This window comes from Ambystoma mexicanum, chromosome 14 (assembly GCF_040938575.1).
Source record: "Ambystoma mexicanum isolate Mex_15411 chromosome 14, UKY_AmexF1_1, whole genome shotgun sequence".
In the NCBI taxonomy this organism is placed as follows: Eukaryota; Metazoa; Chordata; class Amphibia; order Caudata; family Ambystomatidae; genus Ambystoma; species Ambystoma mexicanum.
In genome coordinates, this window is record NC_090940.1 from 512,870,907 (window position 1) to 512,885,502 (window position 14,596).

The 14,596-nt window shown below is 49.4% G+C and overlaps 1 protein-coding gene across 1 annotated transcript in view; it reads left to right on the forward strand.

Moving 5' to 3' along the window:
• Positions 1-3,319: 3,319 nt before the first annotated feature.
• The window catches only part of MOK (MOK protein kinase), a 1,335,855-nt gene continuing 1,324,578 nt past the window's right edge, over positions 3,320-14,596 (forward strand). The window contains exon 1 of the mRNA XM_069637748.1: positions 3,320-3,440. Coding sequence (XP_069493849.1) covers positions 3,434-3,440 — 7 coding nt within the window. The 5' untranslated portion in view covers positions 3,320-3,433. The remainder of the gene's footprint in view (positions 3,441-14,596) is intronic.

Sequence of the window (14,596 nt, forward strand, 5' to 3'; positions counted from 1 at the left end):
TTGTAGGAAGGGAGGTTCACCATTTTGAAACTGGACAAAGGAACATGTAATATGTAATTTCGTTTTATGAAAACCGTTGATCTGAGCGGACACTCTGCATTACGCCAAGAGAATGGAAATACCAAATATAACACGTTTTACTGAAGACAAGTTTATAGACGAACGAATCAAGGTTTCATTTTCTGACCGGTATTGCTTGCTTACATTGCAATGGGTTGTTGGCTGGGGCATATTGTAACGACACGCAAACACAGCCTGTATGTATTTGTCTTTGTCCCGGACACATGGGCAGTCCAGCACCGAAATGCTATGGCAATTCCATTCTGAACTAGAGTACCTACAGCAAACCCATACATATATTTCAGCTTTGTTGTGCCTCATCAGTGAGGTGGAGTTGTGCCTCTCTGGGAACAGTGAGCATGGAGTCCACGTCTGGGTACCCCCAGGTTCCACCAAAACCCCAAGTTCGTTGCTAATATTCCATTATAATGCCGTCTATGTGTTGTTTGAATTCTTCTGTCCGCTTCTGCATCCCATTGCGAGCTAAACATACTCCACAGCACTAACCTCTCAAGCACATTGTAGACTTCAACGTTCCACAATGTTTTCTCTGTGTTTCCATTGTTTCTGGTTTGTGTTCATTATTATGTTTCATCCGGTGCAGAATTAAAGGATAAATGGATACTTTTGAGTAAACAACAGCTACGGAAATATATTTTTGTTATGTTTTCTACACAGCTACATTCTTCCTTTCTGTGAATGTCATTGTTTCCAGATACCGAGTGATGGTTTCTTCAACAGGCAGTCGCAGATACACCTTAACGGATGGATCACGATTACGTTGATGTGGGACGATCGTCCGGGAACGATATGCCCTTTGGCGGTACCAGCAACAAAGAGTAACCTGTCATCTTTTACGGTGGTCTAGCAAGAAGCTGATGCCAAAGCCTTGCGATTCAAGGTGTGTTGAATGCGCTTCTTCTCTCGAAAGGAAGACTGTGTGCCTTGTGATATAGATTTGATGCTCGACCAGAACGAAATAAAAAATGTGGTTGATAATCGAAATTGGCGGATGTTCTCGCAGTGTTTATTGTGAAATAAAAGCACATTATAAATTGCATTTCCTGTGTGTGTGTTGATATTCCTGGTTCTGCGGAAATTGACTTTTATACGTAGGTGATGACTGGGCGTGTTTGGCTACGCTGCCCACTAACATCATGAAAACAGGTGGAGAATATCGCTAGGAATACTGATGTCAGCTTCAGGGGCAGGGGATATGATTTAGTGCCGCAAAGGCAGTTCAATTTCGGGCGATGCAGCAACGGATAAGATTAGCACAAGATGGCCGTGGCCGGATGCTTGATTTCACATGTGTAAACGTGAGGAAAACGAAGGTAGGGTGTACAGGAAATGTTTTTACGATCGATCACAGATTGCTTTAAACCACATGCCCGAAAACTCGGGACAATAACATTTTTTAGCGCACTATTCCTTTAAGGAAACCATTCACAGCTGTGGCAGTGGCAACTCTAGCCAGATGGGTCAAATGGTGTATGCAAAAAGCGTGCATTGACATCGGAGCTTATGGGGCCCATTCAATTAGAGGAGCTAGGGCATCAAAAGCATATAACGTAGGGGCTAGGTTGGAAGATATTTTAAAAGTAGCGGACTAGTCAAAAGAGTCAACGTTCAAACAATTTTACTTTAGACCGATAGATCAAATGTCTATATTGCTAGTGAGTACGATTTGAACAAGCATAATCCGAGCCTCCGGTGTTGACAAGGAATACTGATTTTCCATACTAGCGTTATAGAAAGTCAAGATTCTATTAAATGACACAGAGGCAAAGGATTATATCGCTCAATCAATCGTTGTATGAGCTAATTGAAATCCTGATCTAATGTTTATGGAATACAATTTGTTATAGATTGCCCACACTATCGTAGCTAGCCTCAGCTTTGTTTATTTGATTATTTAGCAGGAGCAGAATCTAAGGCAGCAGGATCCTGAGACAAGCAAGGGGAGGACACACCTATGTTTCAGAGTCTATCAGTTGGGGTGCATGACTTAACATTCGACACAAAGAAAGATGAAGGATATCACATATTTCAAGTTAGCATATCAAAAATGGACTAGAAAGAAAGATTATTTCTTGGCAAATGTCGTTTTTATTGTGTTGATTTTTTTATATGTTGTAATTGTTATAATGCTGCTCGAGTTTGAAGTAAAGGAAGAAAGCATAATCCTTCGCCTCTGTGTATTTAATAGAATCTTGACTTTCATTAACCCTAGGATAGAAAATCAGTATTGATGCCTATAATTTTATAAGGCAATAACTGCAAAAGCCAAAACTAGTGGCTTATCAAGTGCTTTTTTCTTTGTATTCTGGTGCTTGGATTCCTAGATTTCCAGTGCTCTCAAGTTTCCATTGGCATGCGTGAAAACGTCATTCAGTCCTGTTTTTTTCCTCTGGATAATGGACGTGATTTTTTTCCCGCATTTTAAATTTGGGAAAACTAGAATTCAAAGCAAAAAAAGGACTGAGTTTTCTCACCCATGATGAAATGGGAGCACTGGCTTTCCCATACAAGCCAACCAACCCGATTTAGAGCAGGACTCACGATTTTTCTATGAAAAAAGTTGGAATTGTTTAACCAACACCCCACCCCCCACCCCTCCACCCTTTCCAGTCCAGGCCCAAATAAAATATTCGAACCCCAATCTGCAATCCATTGGGAAAATTCAGTTCTCCCACTTTGTCACTCCCAGCCATGTGCTCCAAAATGTTGTCATGGTTGTACTGAACTAGTATCCCCCAAACGTAATTGATAATTTGACGTTGACATGCATGCATGGAAGAATGCACATGTTTGGATGCGAACATTCTCCCGATTCAAAAGATGGAAATAGCCTGGTCACACCTATTTTAGGTATGGGCGACGGCCATCGCGCAATGGTAACCTAAAACTGGGTTCATTAAATGAAAGCACCATGAGAGTACAAAGAAATATCAAAATATATAAAAATTGTAACATTTCAAAATAACCGAAATTAACATATTTTTAATATAAACTTGGTAGTGTATGTGGAACACATTTTTAATACAGCGCTGAAATCTCTCTAATAATCTCAAATCAGTAGCGATTTAAGTTTTTCAAATTGATAGTCGTTTGAAGATTGCTTTGCGTTTAATGTTATGCTTGTCTGTTCCAAGATGGCCATCATATTAGACACCTTCACTTTTAAAGTCAAAGGACTGTTTCGCAGAACTGCTGCGCGATTGGAGCGCGTGCATGTGGCTCAGTTGTCATGGAGACAGGAATACAACATGGCGGCGCGTATCTTCGGAGTAACAAATACAGGATGAGGTATTTGCAGTACTAAGATCGGACCTACGACCCGGAGTTCGGGCTGAGCCCGTGCTGCCCCAGGATGAATAGTAAGTATTCTTGCAGACAGTTTAAAACGTATTTCTTTACAGCCGTGTTTCCCCAGTATCATATGCAGACTGACAGCGCAATGCTTAGGCATCCTAGACTGTTCCTATTGCATTGTTGCCTCCACCATGAATGGCCAAGTGTCCCTACTGATCATAGCTGCCAATGAGGTGATCAGGCGCACATCACCCGCAGGCAAAAGTACTCGTGACTGAACAGTAATTATTTGCCCTGCAACCAGGCAGCTTCATGACAGTGTGTGAATGGGCGTGGCACCGACAAGAACAATGGTATCCTACACTAATTAATAAACACACGTTCCAAAAAATGCCCATTATGTAGAGCAGATTTTGTCAAATGTGTTAATACCCCAAGATGGAATTTATGTTCAAAAAAGCAATTTTTGGTTTATGTCCCTGCGCAGAACCCCACCCAGTTTAGTCTTGACTCAAGAAAAACATCAGAAGCACTAACATAGGCAGTCTGGCAGTGCTCGGCCCCCACTTTAACTTTGTCCTGCTGTTGGCGTTGCGCTTGTCCGCGCCTTACGCCCATTCACAAATTAAGCCCAGTCATATGTGTGGCATAACAAGGCCGTAGTTTATTACTTATTCACACAAAATACACATATAAGCCAACATAGGCAAGCTGCAGTGCATGTGCTTCTACACTTCTTTTCTTCAGCACCCCCCTTATTCTTATCCCATCAGATTTTTCTTTCATCATTGTGCCAATGTTTCCATAATCCAGGTCTCACTACCCCAACCTTCCAGAGCCTCCCGTTCAGGATTTATTTATTTAATGTATTTATTGTTCGATTGTTAGGCGCTTATACAGCAAGTAAATTCTGTTTCAAAGCACCCACGGGGCAACAGGGGGGCGGGCACATGGGAATGAGACACACTAAATACATAGAGATATTAAGTACAGTGGAGGGGAAAAAAGGACGGACCTACTGTGCCTTGTGAGTATTCAGAACATGCAAGTGCGGAAAGGAGGGAGCAGTGGTGGTAAGTGCTGGGGTGCTGGTACTCGTGGGTGACAAAACAGATGAAGTGCAAGGTATGGTCAGTGTGAGCCTTCAGGACAGTGTGCTGAGGCTAGACAGATTCATTGTGGGAGGCCAGGGCCCGAGGATGCATAAAGGCCCCGGACACAAATCAAAGCAACTGTGAAATGAGCAGAGGAGAGAAGTGGGAAAGGAGGAGGTAAAGCGTAAAGTCTTGAGAAGCTTCTGGAATTTAAGAAAATCCTGCACAAGTAAGGGGGAGCCAGCTGAGGAAAGTGATCAACCTCCTGCCCTCTGTTTAGCAAAATGCTTTACACACAAAGATTTAGTGCCAGAGGAACTCAGAGGTCTAGAAGGAGAATATTTAGTAAGAGAGAGTTGCAGATAGTGTGGTCCCCGGCGCCAGATAGCCTTGTGGATGATATAGAGGGATTTTAATTTAATCAGTGAAGCAACCAGGAGCCAGTGAAGACTTTTTAGGGCAGGAGAGATGTGGTCCCTCGGCTTGAGGCCAAGGATAAGTCTTGCTGCCCTCTTCTGGATTAGCTGGAGGGTTCGCAGAGTGGAAGAAGGTAGGTTCAGGAGGAGGCTATTGCAATAGTCATGCCTAGAGAGAACCAGGACTCGGGTAACATTGAGCTTCTGGGGTAAGGTGAGAAAGGGTAGAATTCCTTTGAGAAGGAAGAGCTGAAAGTGGGACTTTTTGGCAATGTCCTTAGTGTGAGGGAGGAAAGAGGGACAGGAGTCGAAGATGACTCCAAGGTTTCTGGCTTCCGAAGAAGAATTTGGTGAGCCCATGGAGGAAGGCCAGAGAGAAGAGAAGAAGGCGGGAGCAGGGGTCCCAAAGGGAAGTATCTCAGTTTGGCAGATGGGCAGTTAGGGGTGATGTAAGGTGCAACAGGGTCAGCAGGAAGTTGGAAAAAGATTTGCGTGTCCTCTGCATAACACTGAAAATTGAGGCAGAAGGAGGAGATGCAGAGTGCCAGCTGAGTAAGGTAGATGTTAAAAAGCCAGGGGGAGCGGATGGAGCCCTGGGGGACACCACATGAGAAGGAGGTAGGAGAGTAGAAGGTGCCCAGGATAACTTTGGAGTAGCGGTCAGTTAGGAAGTAGGTCAGCCAGTCCAGTGCCCGTTCCGAGATACCAAGGTTGTCATGGAGCCTTTCAATGAGGATGGAGTTGTTGTCTGTGTCAAAGGCAAAGGAAAGATCAAGTAGGATGAGGACAGCGGTGGAGTTGGAATCGAGGGATGCAAACAGTTCTTCACAAGTGTTCAGAAGAGCAGTTTCTGTGCCTCTGGATGCTCGGAATGCAGATTAATGACCGTGAAGGCCACCAAGTTCAGTGTGAAAGTTGAGTTGGGCAAGGCCAACTTCTCCAGCAGTTTCCCCAGGAAGGGGGTGATGGAGATAGGGCAGTAGTTGGCTGGACAGGTAGGGTCTGCTGATGGTTTTTTAAGGAGGGGGCACACAAGGGAGTGCTTGAGGGAGGTGGGGAAAGAACCAGTGGCAAAAGGATGGTTGCAAAGCACTGGCGTAACAGGGGCCCCCGCACTCCCTGTGGTGTGGGGGGCCCCGCGACCACATGTTCTGGAAGGGGGCCCCACTTGGAGTAAAAAAATAATAAAAAAACATTTTTCTTTTTGCTTTTTGAATTTACTCTGCATTTCTATAGAAATGATTTCTGTAACAGAAATAATCTCTTTATGAAGGTAGAGTGAATACAAAAAGTCCAGTAGCTACCCCCACCCCATGACAAGAAGACCCTAGGCTGGAGTCCTCCATGTCATGGGGTGGGGAAGCCCAATGACTTTAAAAATAAATAGTTTATTTTTGAAGTCACTCTGCCTTCATAAAGAAATTATTTCCATTATGGTTCAGTCCTTAACTGAAATATTTTCTTTATGAAGTAAGAGTGACTTCAAAAAGAAACAATGGGCCTCATTATGAGCATGGCGGTAGCCGTGCCTGTATGGCAGGCACGGCTACCGCCATGCTCACTACTGGCACCACCTCCCGTGACTGGGCAATAACCGGCCCATTACAAGATGAATGGGCCGGTAATTGCCCATTTGCGGGTGGCAGTATTGTCGGTGCCGGCGCAATTACAAGTTATGCTCGCCGGTGCCGCACAGCCCGCCAGGTAAGACCTGGCGAGCTGTCAGCAACCCGCAAGCAGAACTCGTAATGCGGCGGGACGGTATGAACGGTGCCAGTGCCTTACCGGCACCATTCATACAGTCACCGCCAGGGTCCTAATGAGGCCGAATGTATTTTTGAAGTATTATGACTCCTCTCAACCCATGACGTGTGCGTGTGTGTGTGTATGGTGAAAGGATGCACACTGAAATGTATGGGTGGCTGCCTGGGTGTGCCTGTATGGTGAAAATGTCCACACTTAAGTGTATAGGTGACTGCCTGTGTGAGGGTATGGTGAAAGGGTGCACACAAATGTATGGGTGGCTGGGTGTGCTTGTACGGTGAAAGGATGCACACTTAAATGTGTGGGTGGCTGCCTGGGTGTGCCTGTATGGTGAAAATGTCCACATTTAAATGTATAGGTGACAGCCTGTGTGAGTGTATGGTGAAAGTGTGCACACAAATGTATGGGTGGCTGGGTGTGCGTGTACGGTGAAAGGATGCACACTTAAATGTGTGGGTGGCTGCCTGGGTGTGCCTGTATGGTGAAAGGGTGCACACTTAAATGTATGGGTAGGTGCCTGGGTGTGTGTGCCTGTGTGGTGAAAGGTTGCACACTTAAATGTACGGGTGGCTGCCTGGGTGTGCCTGTATGGTGAAAGGGCGCACACTTAAATATATGGATGGCTGGGTGTGCGTGTGTATATATGGTTATTGGTGTGTGTGCTTGTGTTCAGGGGCGCAACAAAACCTACATTTCAGGGGGGCTAACCTTTCAAATGTTGGGAGAGGTGCTAACTTCACGCGTGGTGGGGAGGAGCAAACTTATTTGTGTGGGGGCATCTAACTTCTTTATGCATTTTAATGAGACTATTCTAGTGCAGCTTCAATGTTACAAGCAGTTAACTCTCTCCTAAAGGTCTGAAAGCACCCACTTATGGGCTGCTGTGAGAATGACTGGTCTCCTGTTTCCGCTCTACCCTTCCACTCACTCCCCTGGCATGCAAGTACTAAACCCACATCACAATTTCAATTGCTTAAAAAATGTGGCATTTGAATGCAGGTACTAACAGTGAAATGATGTACATTAGTAATTGCCAGTGGAGAAACTTTGCTGAAAATATTGGGGGGTACATGACCTCTGAAGAAAAGATGTCCCATTCAAATGAATGGGGACAAAATAGTGTGCCATGAAAGTTGGGGGGGACAAACACCCCCGTTCCCCCCTAAAATTACGCCCATGGTAATTGCTAGGCTGGGCCCTTGTTAATGGCAAAATCCAGGTGCTGTTTAACATCTGTGTCCTTTTCTATCCGGCAACTACTCTGAAGGTCAGTCGGGGCAAGCCAACATAGCCCACAATTTCAGTGGGGAGGGAGGGCCGGGGGGGTTGGGGGGAGTGATGAAGCCCAGTCAGCTCAATGGTGTTCCACCACTACTTGTGTTTAATGCCTCGATTTATTATTGGTAATCTTCTTTACACCTAGCCCTATTCTTCCCCATCCCAGTACTTGTGTATGAGGCCGTACTTGTGTATGAGGCACTATGCCTCATACACAAGTACTGGGATAAGGTAGAGGTACATGAAGATAATGCCTGACTTAGCTACCTGTAATCTTCATTACTCCTAGTCCCACTCTTCCTCCAGTACTTACCAGTGAGGCAAGGAGCCTCATAAGTAAGCACTGGGACAAGGAAGAGGGACGTGGAGGCAATTCTGGGCCAATGAGCTGATTTCGGAGGTTGGGGTAGGGGATGGCAGGGAGAAGAGATGTGTGGGGGGGGGGGTGTAGGGTTGTGCAATAAATCATAATGGTCGTTCATGTCCATGCTAAGCAGGCATGGTATGTGGTATTAGTGGCTAGAGAGGCATTTTGGTGCAGCCAGTCTAGTCATTCCTCAGTTTGGTATGACTTTTTTTTTTAACTGGGCATTTCTGATAAAGCAGTCCTGCTAAGTGTAATTACCTGGCTAGACCGGCATTTGGGTTCTGCCAGTCTAGCCGTTTCTTACTGTGGCACTGTATATTGTTCTGGGCATCTGTGATAAAATGATATGTTATGATATGATAAGTCATATATAACACACCTGTGCACAAGAAGAAAAACTGAGGGAGGACAAGACAAATGATCTTACTAAGCCTTGTGTCATTCAGATCGAGAACGATAAGTGCAAGGGGAAAGGGAGGGGGAAGTGCAAGGGAGAGGGGAGGGGAAAACAGGGCAGCAATGCACTGAATAAGTGCCGCCAGGGCAGCGCGGCTCTGGGTAGTGCAAGGAGAACAAGGAACTGTAGGGTTACAGATACAGCCCCTAACTGCGTGGTAGGCCTGCAGGCAGTGCAATGGTGACTGATCAAGAAAGAGCCTGTACGCAGTGAGACAGAGGGTAGCCAAGCAACTGGTTGCTACAGCGGACAGGTAGGTCAGCAGGGGAGGGAGAGAGAGAAAGCAGAGGAGAAGAGGAATGTTTTGAGCTGCTTCCAGAACTTCAGGTGGTCCGGCTCAAGTTTAGGAGGGTCAGGGAGGCCATTTCAGAAGGAGGCGCCTGCAGGGGAGAAGGATCTACCCCCCCACTCTCTGCCTGGAGAAGTATCTAACCCGTAGGGCTCGAGAAGGAAGGTATTTTGAAAGATAGCGTTGGATGTAGTGCAGATACCAGCCCCAGAAAGCCTTGTGGACAACGAAAAGGGTCTTGAACTTGATCCTTGCAGCCACCGAGAGCCAGTGGAGAGTTCATGGCTGGAGAGATACAGTCCCTGGGCTCGAGGCCAAGGATAAGTCTTGCAGTCCTGTTCTGGATTAGTTGCAGAGGGTGCAGAGTAGAAGAAGGCAGCTTGAGAAAGTGGCTGTTGCAGTAGTCCAGCCTAGAGAGAACCAGAGCTCTGGAGACAGTGAGCTTCTGGGGGAAAGTGAGAAATGGAAGAGACCCTTTGAGGAGGTGCAGCTGGTAGTGGGATTTCTTGCTGATGTCCGAGATGTAAGGAGAGAAAGAGAGAGTGGAGTTGAAGATGACGCCAGGAATGAGCGAGAGAGGAGCATAGGCTGAGGGGAGCCTGAAGGAAAGCAGAGTGTCATCCCCACAACACTGTAAGTTAGAGGAGAAGGTAGAGATCAGGTGGGTCAAAGGAGCCAAGTAGAGGTTGAAAAACCAGGGTGAGAGGATAGAGCTCTGGAGAACGTTACATGTAGAGAGAGGTGGCGGAGTGAATGGGACAAAGTTGGACCTGAGAGGGGCGTTCCAAGAGGAAGGAGGTCAGCCACTCCAGGGCCTGATCCATGATGCCCAGGTTCTCACAAAGTCAATTGATCAGGATGACGTGGTTGACCGTGACGAAAGCAGAGGAAAGTTCCAGGATGATGAGGACAGAAGGAATGCTGGAATCAAGGTGAGAGATCAGATCTTCACAGGTGTTCAGGAGAGCAGTTTCCGTGCCGCTGGCAGCTCTTAAGCCTAACTGATGGTCATGGAGACAACCAACAGATTCAGTGTGGAGTGTAAGCTGGCAGTTGGCCAGCTTTTCCAAGAATTTGGGAGAGGGGAAGTTCCAGTGCCAAAAGAATGATTACAGAAATCGGACAAGGCTGGATCGTGTCAATGTGGCCTTTATGGTTCTGGAGGAGCAGGCGAGCACCTGTTTCGATGACACTTCCATGGATGGGACTTGTCTAGAAACCTTGTCAGGTGTTAGAGAGAAAGGGGAGAAAGGAGGAGGAGAGGGAGAGATGGCCAAAGGGGGCCGAGAGAAGAAGAGGGAGAGGAAGAGGAGATAGCGGACAGGATGTCCTGAGCTTTAGCAGAGAAGCGAGAGGCCAAAGCCGTACATGGGGCCTGTTGAGGCAACAGGAGAGGTAGAAACCGCAACAGGATTGGCCAGTTCTTTGCAGATTTTAAAGAGTTTGGCTGTGTTGTTAGAGGCCGTAGAGACGCAGGCTTGAATGTGTGCTGTGTTCTTGATGAGTCTTATTGCTTCGACTGGCATTTTTGTGCAACCAGTCTAGGTATGTCTAAATGTTACTGTAATGTTATTATGTGTCTACACTGGTCTACATTGTAGAGCCAGTTGGACATGTTTTTATTGTGGCATGGCATTTTTAATAGCAAAGCATTAATGTTCATGTGCACTGTTGGTGACTTGCATGTTTTGGATTGCTGTTACCCTACACAACAATAGAAAACACTGTGGCTTTTTAGTCAATTTTTCTCAGAAAGTGTGCTGTATATTGCATTAAAACACATATGTATATCTTTCTCCTAGTGCAGTGTGTGGCATACCCCTTCAGCAACATGTTTGTGCGAATTGCGCAAGCGTGGTAATCTAGGGCGGCCCAGAGTGTGGCACAACTCGTGATTTGTTGCCGAGTTGGGGGGGACCCTCAGCATGGCTTGCAGGAGGGCCCCCAGAGCTTGTGTTACGCCACTGTTGCAAAGGTCGGTGAGTGTGGGGGCAAGAGTGCCAATGTTGTCCTTGAATGTTCTGGATGAGCAAGGGGAAACCTGTTTGGAAGAGACCTTAATGGAGCAGACAGCTTTGGTGACTTCTTCAGGTGTGACAGGGGCGAAGGAGGAGGGTGAGGGGCCAAGGGAGGCAAGGGGGTGTGGGAAGGGCTGGGAGGGTGAGTCACAAGCTGTTCAGGATATCCTGAGTCTTGGTGGTGAAGTGAGTAACCATTGCATTGCAGAAGGCCTATAAAGGAAGAGGGGAGGAAGAGACTGTGGAAGGGTTGGCTAGTCCCTGCAGATTTTGAAAAGTTCAGTCGTGTTGTTGGATGCACCAGATACCCGTGCCTGAATGTGGGCCCATTTCTTGGAATGGCTGGAGAGTCTTTATTGCCTTTGGAGCAGGCGGCAGGCCAGTTTGTCAGAGGGTGAGCCTAAAGTTTGCCTCTTCCATTTTGCCGCTCTGCACTTTCGTTTCAGGGCTGCAAGATCAGAGTAATACCAGTTAAGCTTAGGGGTGGGTTTCAGGCGGATCCTCATGACTGGGGCAAGAATGTCAAGGGTGTTGGTAATGGACAGGGGGAAGTTATTTACAGCAGTGTCAATGGTAGAGTCTGAGTTAAGTGGGTAAAAGGGGATAAAGGTGGAATTGTAGGCAGCAGTTGACACTCGTTTCATCAAATGGATTTTCATGAACGAGGTTAGCAGGGCTTTGGGGGGTGCGGTGAGCAGGCCAAATGGACCCAGGTGGGAGGAGAGAAGAGAGTGGTCTGACCAAGAGAGAAGGGTGACCAGAGGAGATGAAAGATGGAGGTCAGAGTGAATGAGGGTGTCCAGCGTGTGCCCAGCCGAGTGGGTTGGACCAGAAAGGAGAATGGAGAGTGATAGAGAGGTGCAGAGGTCAATGAAAAGAGTGGATGCTGTGCCAGGAGAGTCCAATTGGATATTGAAATCACCCAAGAGGAGCAGATTGGAGGAGGTTGAAAGTAAGGAGAAGCAGAAATCGGCCCATGCAGAGAGGAACAGGAAGGGAGCGCCTGGAGGTGAGTAAATAGTAGCAATGGTCAAGGTGGAGGAGGGAGCAATGACCAACTTGCAAACCAGGCTCTCAAAGGAAGAGTAGAGCTGGGTGGGTAAGATGGAAGAAAGGGAGAGGCCACCAGGGGGCGCACAGGCAATGGCAGCCTGATTTGCGAGCTCCTCCTAAGGCCGGGTCGGTATGGGGTCTGAGCCCCCCCGAGACCCTCCCACGGAGCGCAAGCGAGTCGATCGATGTGGTGACCCCCCAGTGCCCCCGCGGGGCGAAGCAACGGGGTCCGGGGACCGCCGGATGACGGAGATCCGCGAGCGCGGCGGCTGTGGCGGGATCGTCGCAGGAGGCCGCGAGCACAGCCTGGGGAGGAGCGAGCGGACCCATCGGCGCTGGCCTTCGCCTCCCCCTTCAGGAGGCGCGAGCCGGGACGCCTCGGGGTGAGGGGACTCCCGCCCGGAGCGGTCCCGGGGGTGGCCCCCCCCGCCACAACAGGAGCACCAAGGGAAGCCGCGGCCTGACAGGTACGAGACACGGAGGGGGGGCGGACCCGTTGAACCCCCCCGCTCCCTTTCACCGCCAGCAAGACCCTGCGCAGGACGTGGGCAGGACACCAGAGGCCCCCGCTGTTTCATCGGGGGCTGCGACCCGCCGCCCTGTGGCCGCACAACGCGCCCCTCCCCCCACTCCAGTGGGCTCCTAAGGGGCTCGGCAGGACCCGCTTTCGCCCCCCCCGGGTGTGTGGCCCCCGCTGTGGGCAGGCGGGGCGTGTGCCCGCCCGGGGGCAACTTGCAAGGAGCAACTAGAGCTCCCAGGAGGGGGGGGGGAAGGAGAGGACCCCAACAAAACAACACCAGCACACCACCCTGCAGACGCAAAAGCACCCCCCACCCATTCCAGAGGGGGAATATCGTGTGGCAAAAATACAAACGAGGTGCACGGGAGGTACTGCGGTGGCCGCCCTGGGTGTGGGGCCCCCGCCTGAGGCTGGTGGGGCGAGTGCCTGCCTGGGGGGCATCGGTCAAGGACCAGAAAGACCGCTAGGAAGGGGTGGGGTCGGCATACCTTGCCAGGAGAGACCCCCAACGAAAAGACAGCAGCATTCCACCCAGCGGAGGCAATAGCACCCCCCCCCACTCTAGAGGGGAATCAACCTTCTAGAAATAAAATCGAGGTGCACTGGAGGCGCTGTGGTGACTGCCCGGGAAGTGAGGCCCCCGCCTGACGCTGGTGGGGCGAGTGCATGCCCGGGGACAACCGCCAAGACCGAATAAAGGCGCCCAGCAGGATTGAGGGGCCCCACCGCCGGAGGGACACCAACGGTCCAGCGAGGTGAGCCCACTGGGAAGTGAGGTAACTTTCCCGACAGTGTGCCCGGGGGGCCAACCTAATGGACTGGCAGCAGAACCTGCAAAAATATCAGTACCGAGACTCGGTCCCCCCCGTTATAGAACCACCCCACGGAGAGGGAATGGCCCATCTGGAACCCCCAGCACCCTCCACGGCCGAAATGGAGCGGGGATTTGCCTCCATACTGCAAGAGATCCGAGATATGCGGGCGGACATTGCCCAAAAGTTTGGAAAAATGGACCACTGCGTCGACAAAGTTGAGGACAGACTCCTTCAGGTCGAATCCAACCAATCTTCAGCGGCCACCCTTGAAGTAGAGGTAAACATGAGGCTGGCTGCCCTGGAAAAAAGGGAGGAGGAGAGGTCAAGACAGATGGACGATTTCGAGAACAGGGAGCAGAGAAACAACCTCAGGATCTTTGGGGTCCCGGAGTCGGAGGGGGAGACGGAGAGGGAGCTGACCCGTGTGGTGCGTAACATAATTGCCCTCCTCTTCGAAGAAGAGATGACTACTGAACTCATATTCGATCGGGTACATAGAGCGGGAGGTCGAGCAGGAGGCCCCCGGTCGATTCTGGTGCGGTTCCGGTGCGGTTCCATTACTACCTGGAAAAGACGCGGGTGTTGGAGGCCTCCAGGAAGGCCCAGGAGATCACATACAACAACTCCCAGATCTCCATCTTCCAGGACCTCTCAGCATACACCCTGGCCAAGCGGAGGATGTGCCGCCCCCTCACGCAGTTGCTGAAGGAAAAAGGAGTGCGATACAGATGGGGCTTCCCCTTCTCCCTAACATTCGAGTACCTGGGCCAGAGAACGACATTGATTTTGGAGGAAGATATTAAGGGGGCTATCCAGGACTATGTCTCTGATCCAGCGCCCCGTCGGGAGCCACGGGGGCCGGCCAGGGTCGGAGCTGGAGACCCAGGCCCGCCGAGAGAAAGACGGAAAAAGTCAGGAGCGAGGAAATTCAGGAGAATGAATACGCCCTCCCCAAGGAAAGAAGGGCAGCAGAACGACTCTGAGGGGCAGTAGCTGGGCAGTCCCAATGTGAACGTGGCCTCTGGAGTTCCCGGAGGGCACGGGTTTACCTGAGGGTGAGAAGCCCGGCAAAAGATAGGAGAAGAGGAGGAAACTAGAATCCCCTCGCAAAGCAAGTTGGGTGAGCAAAATCGGGGAGGGGATCGAGGGT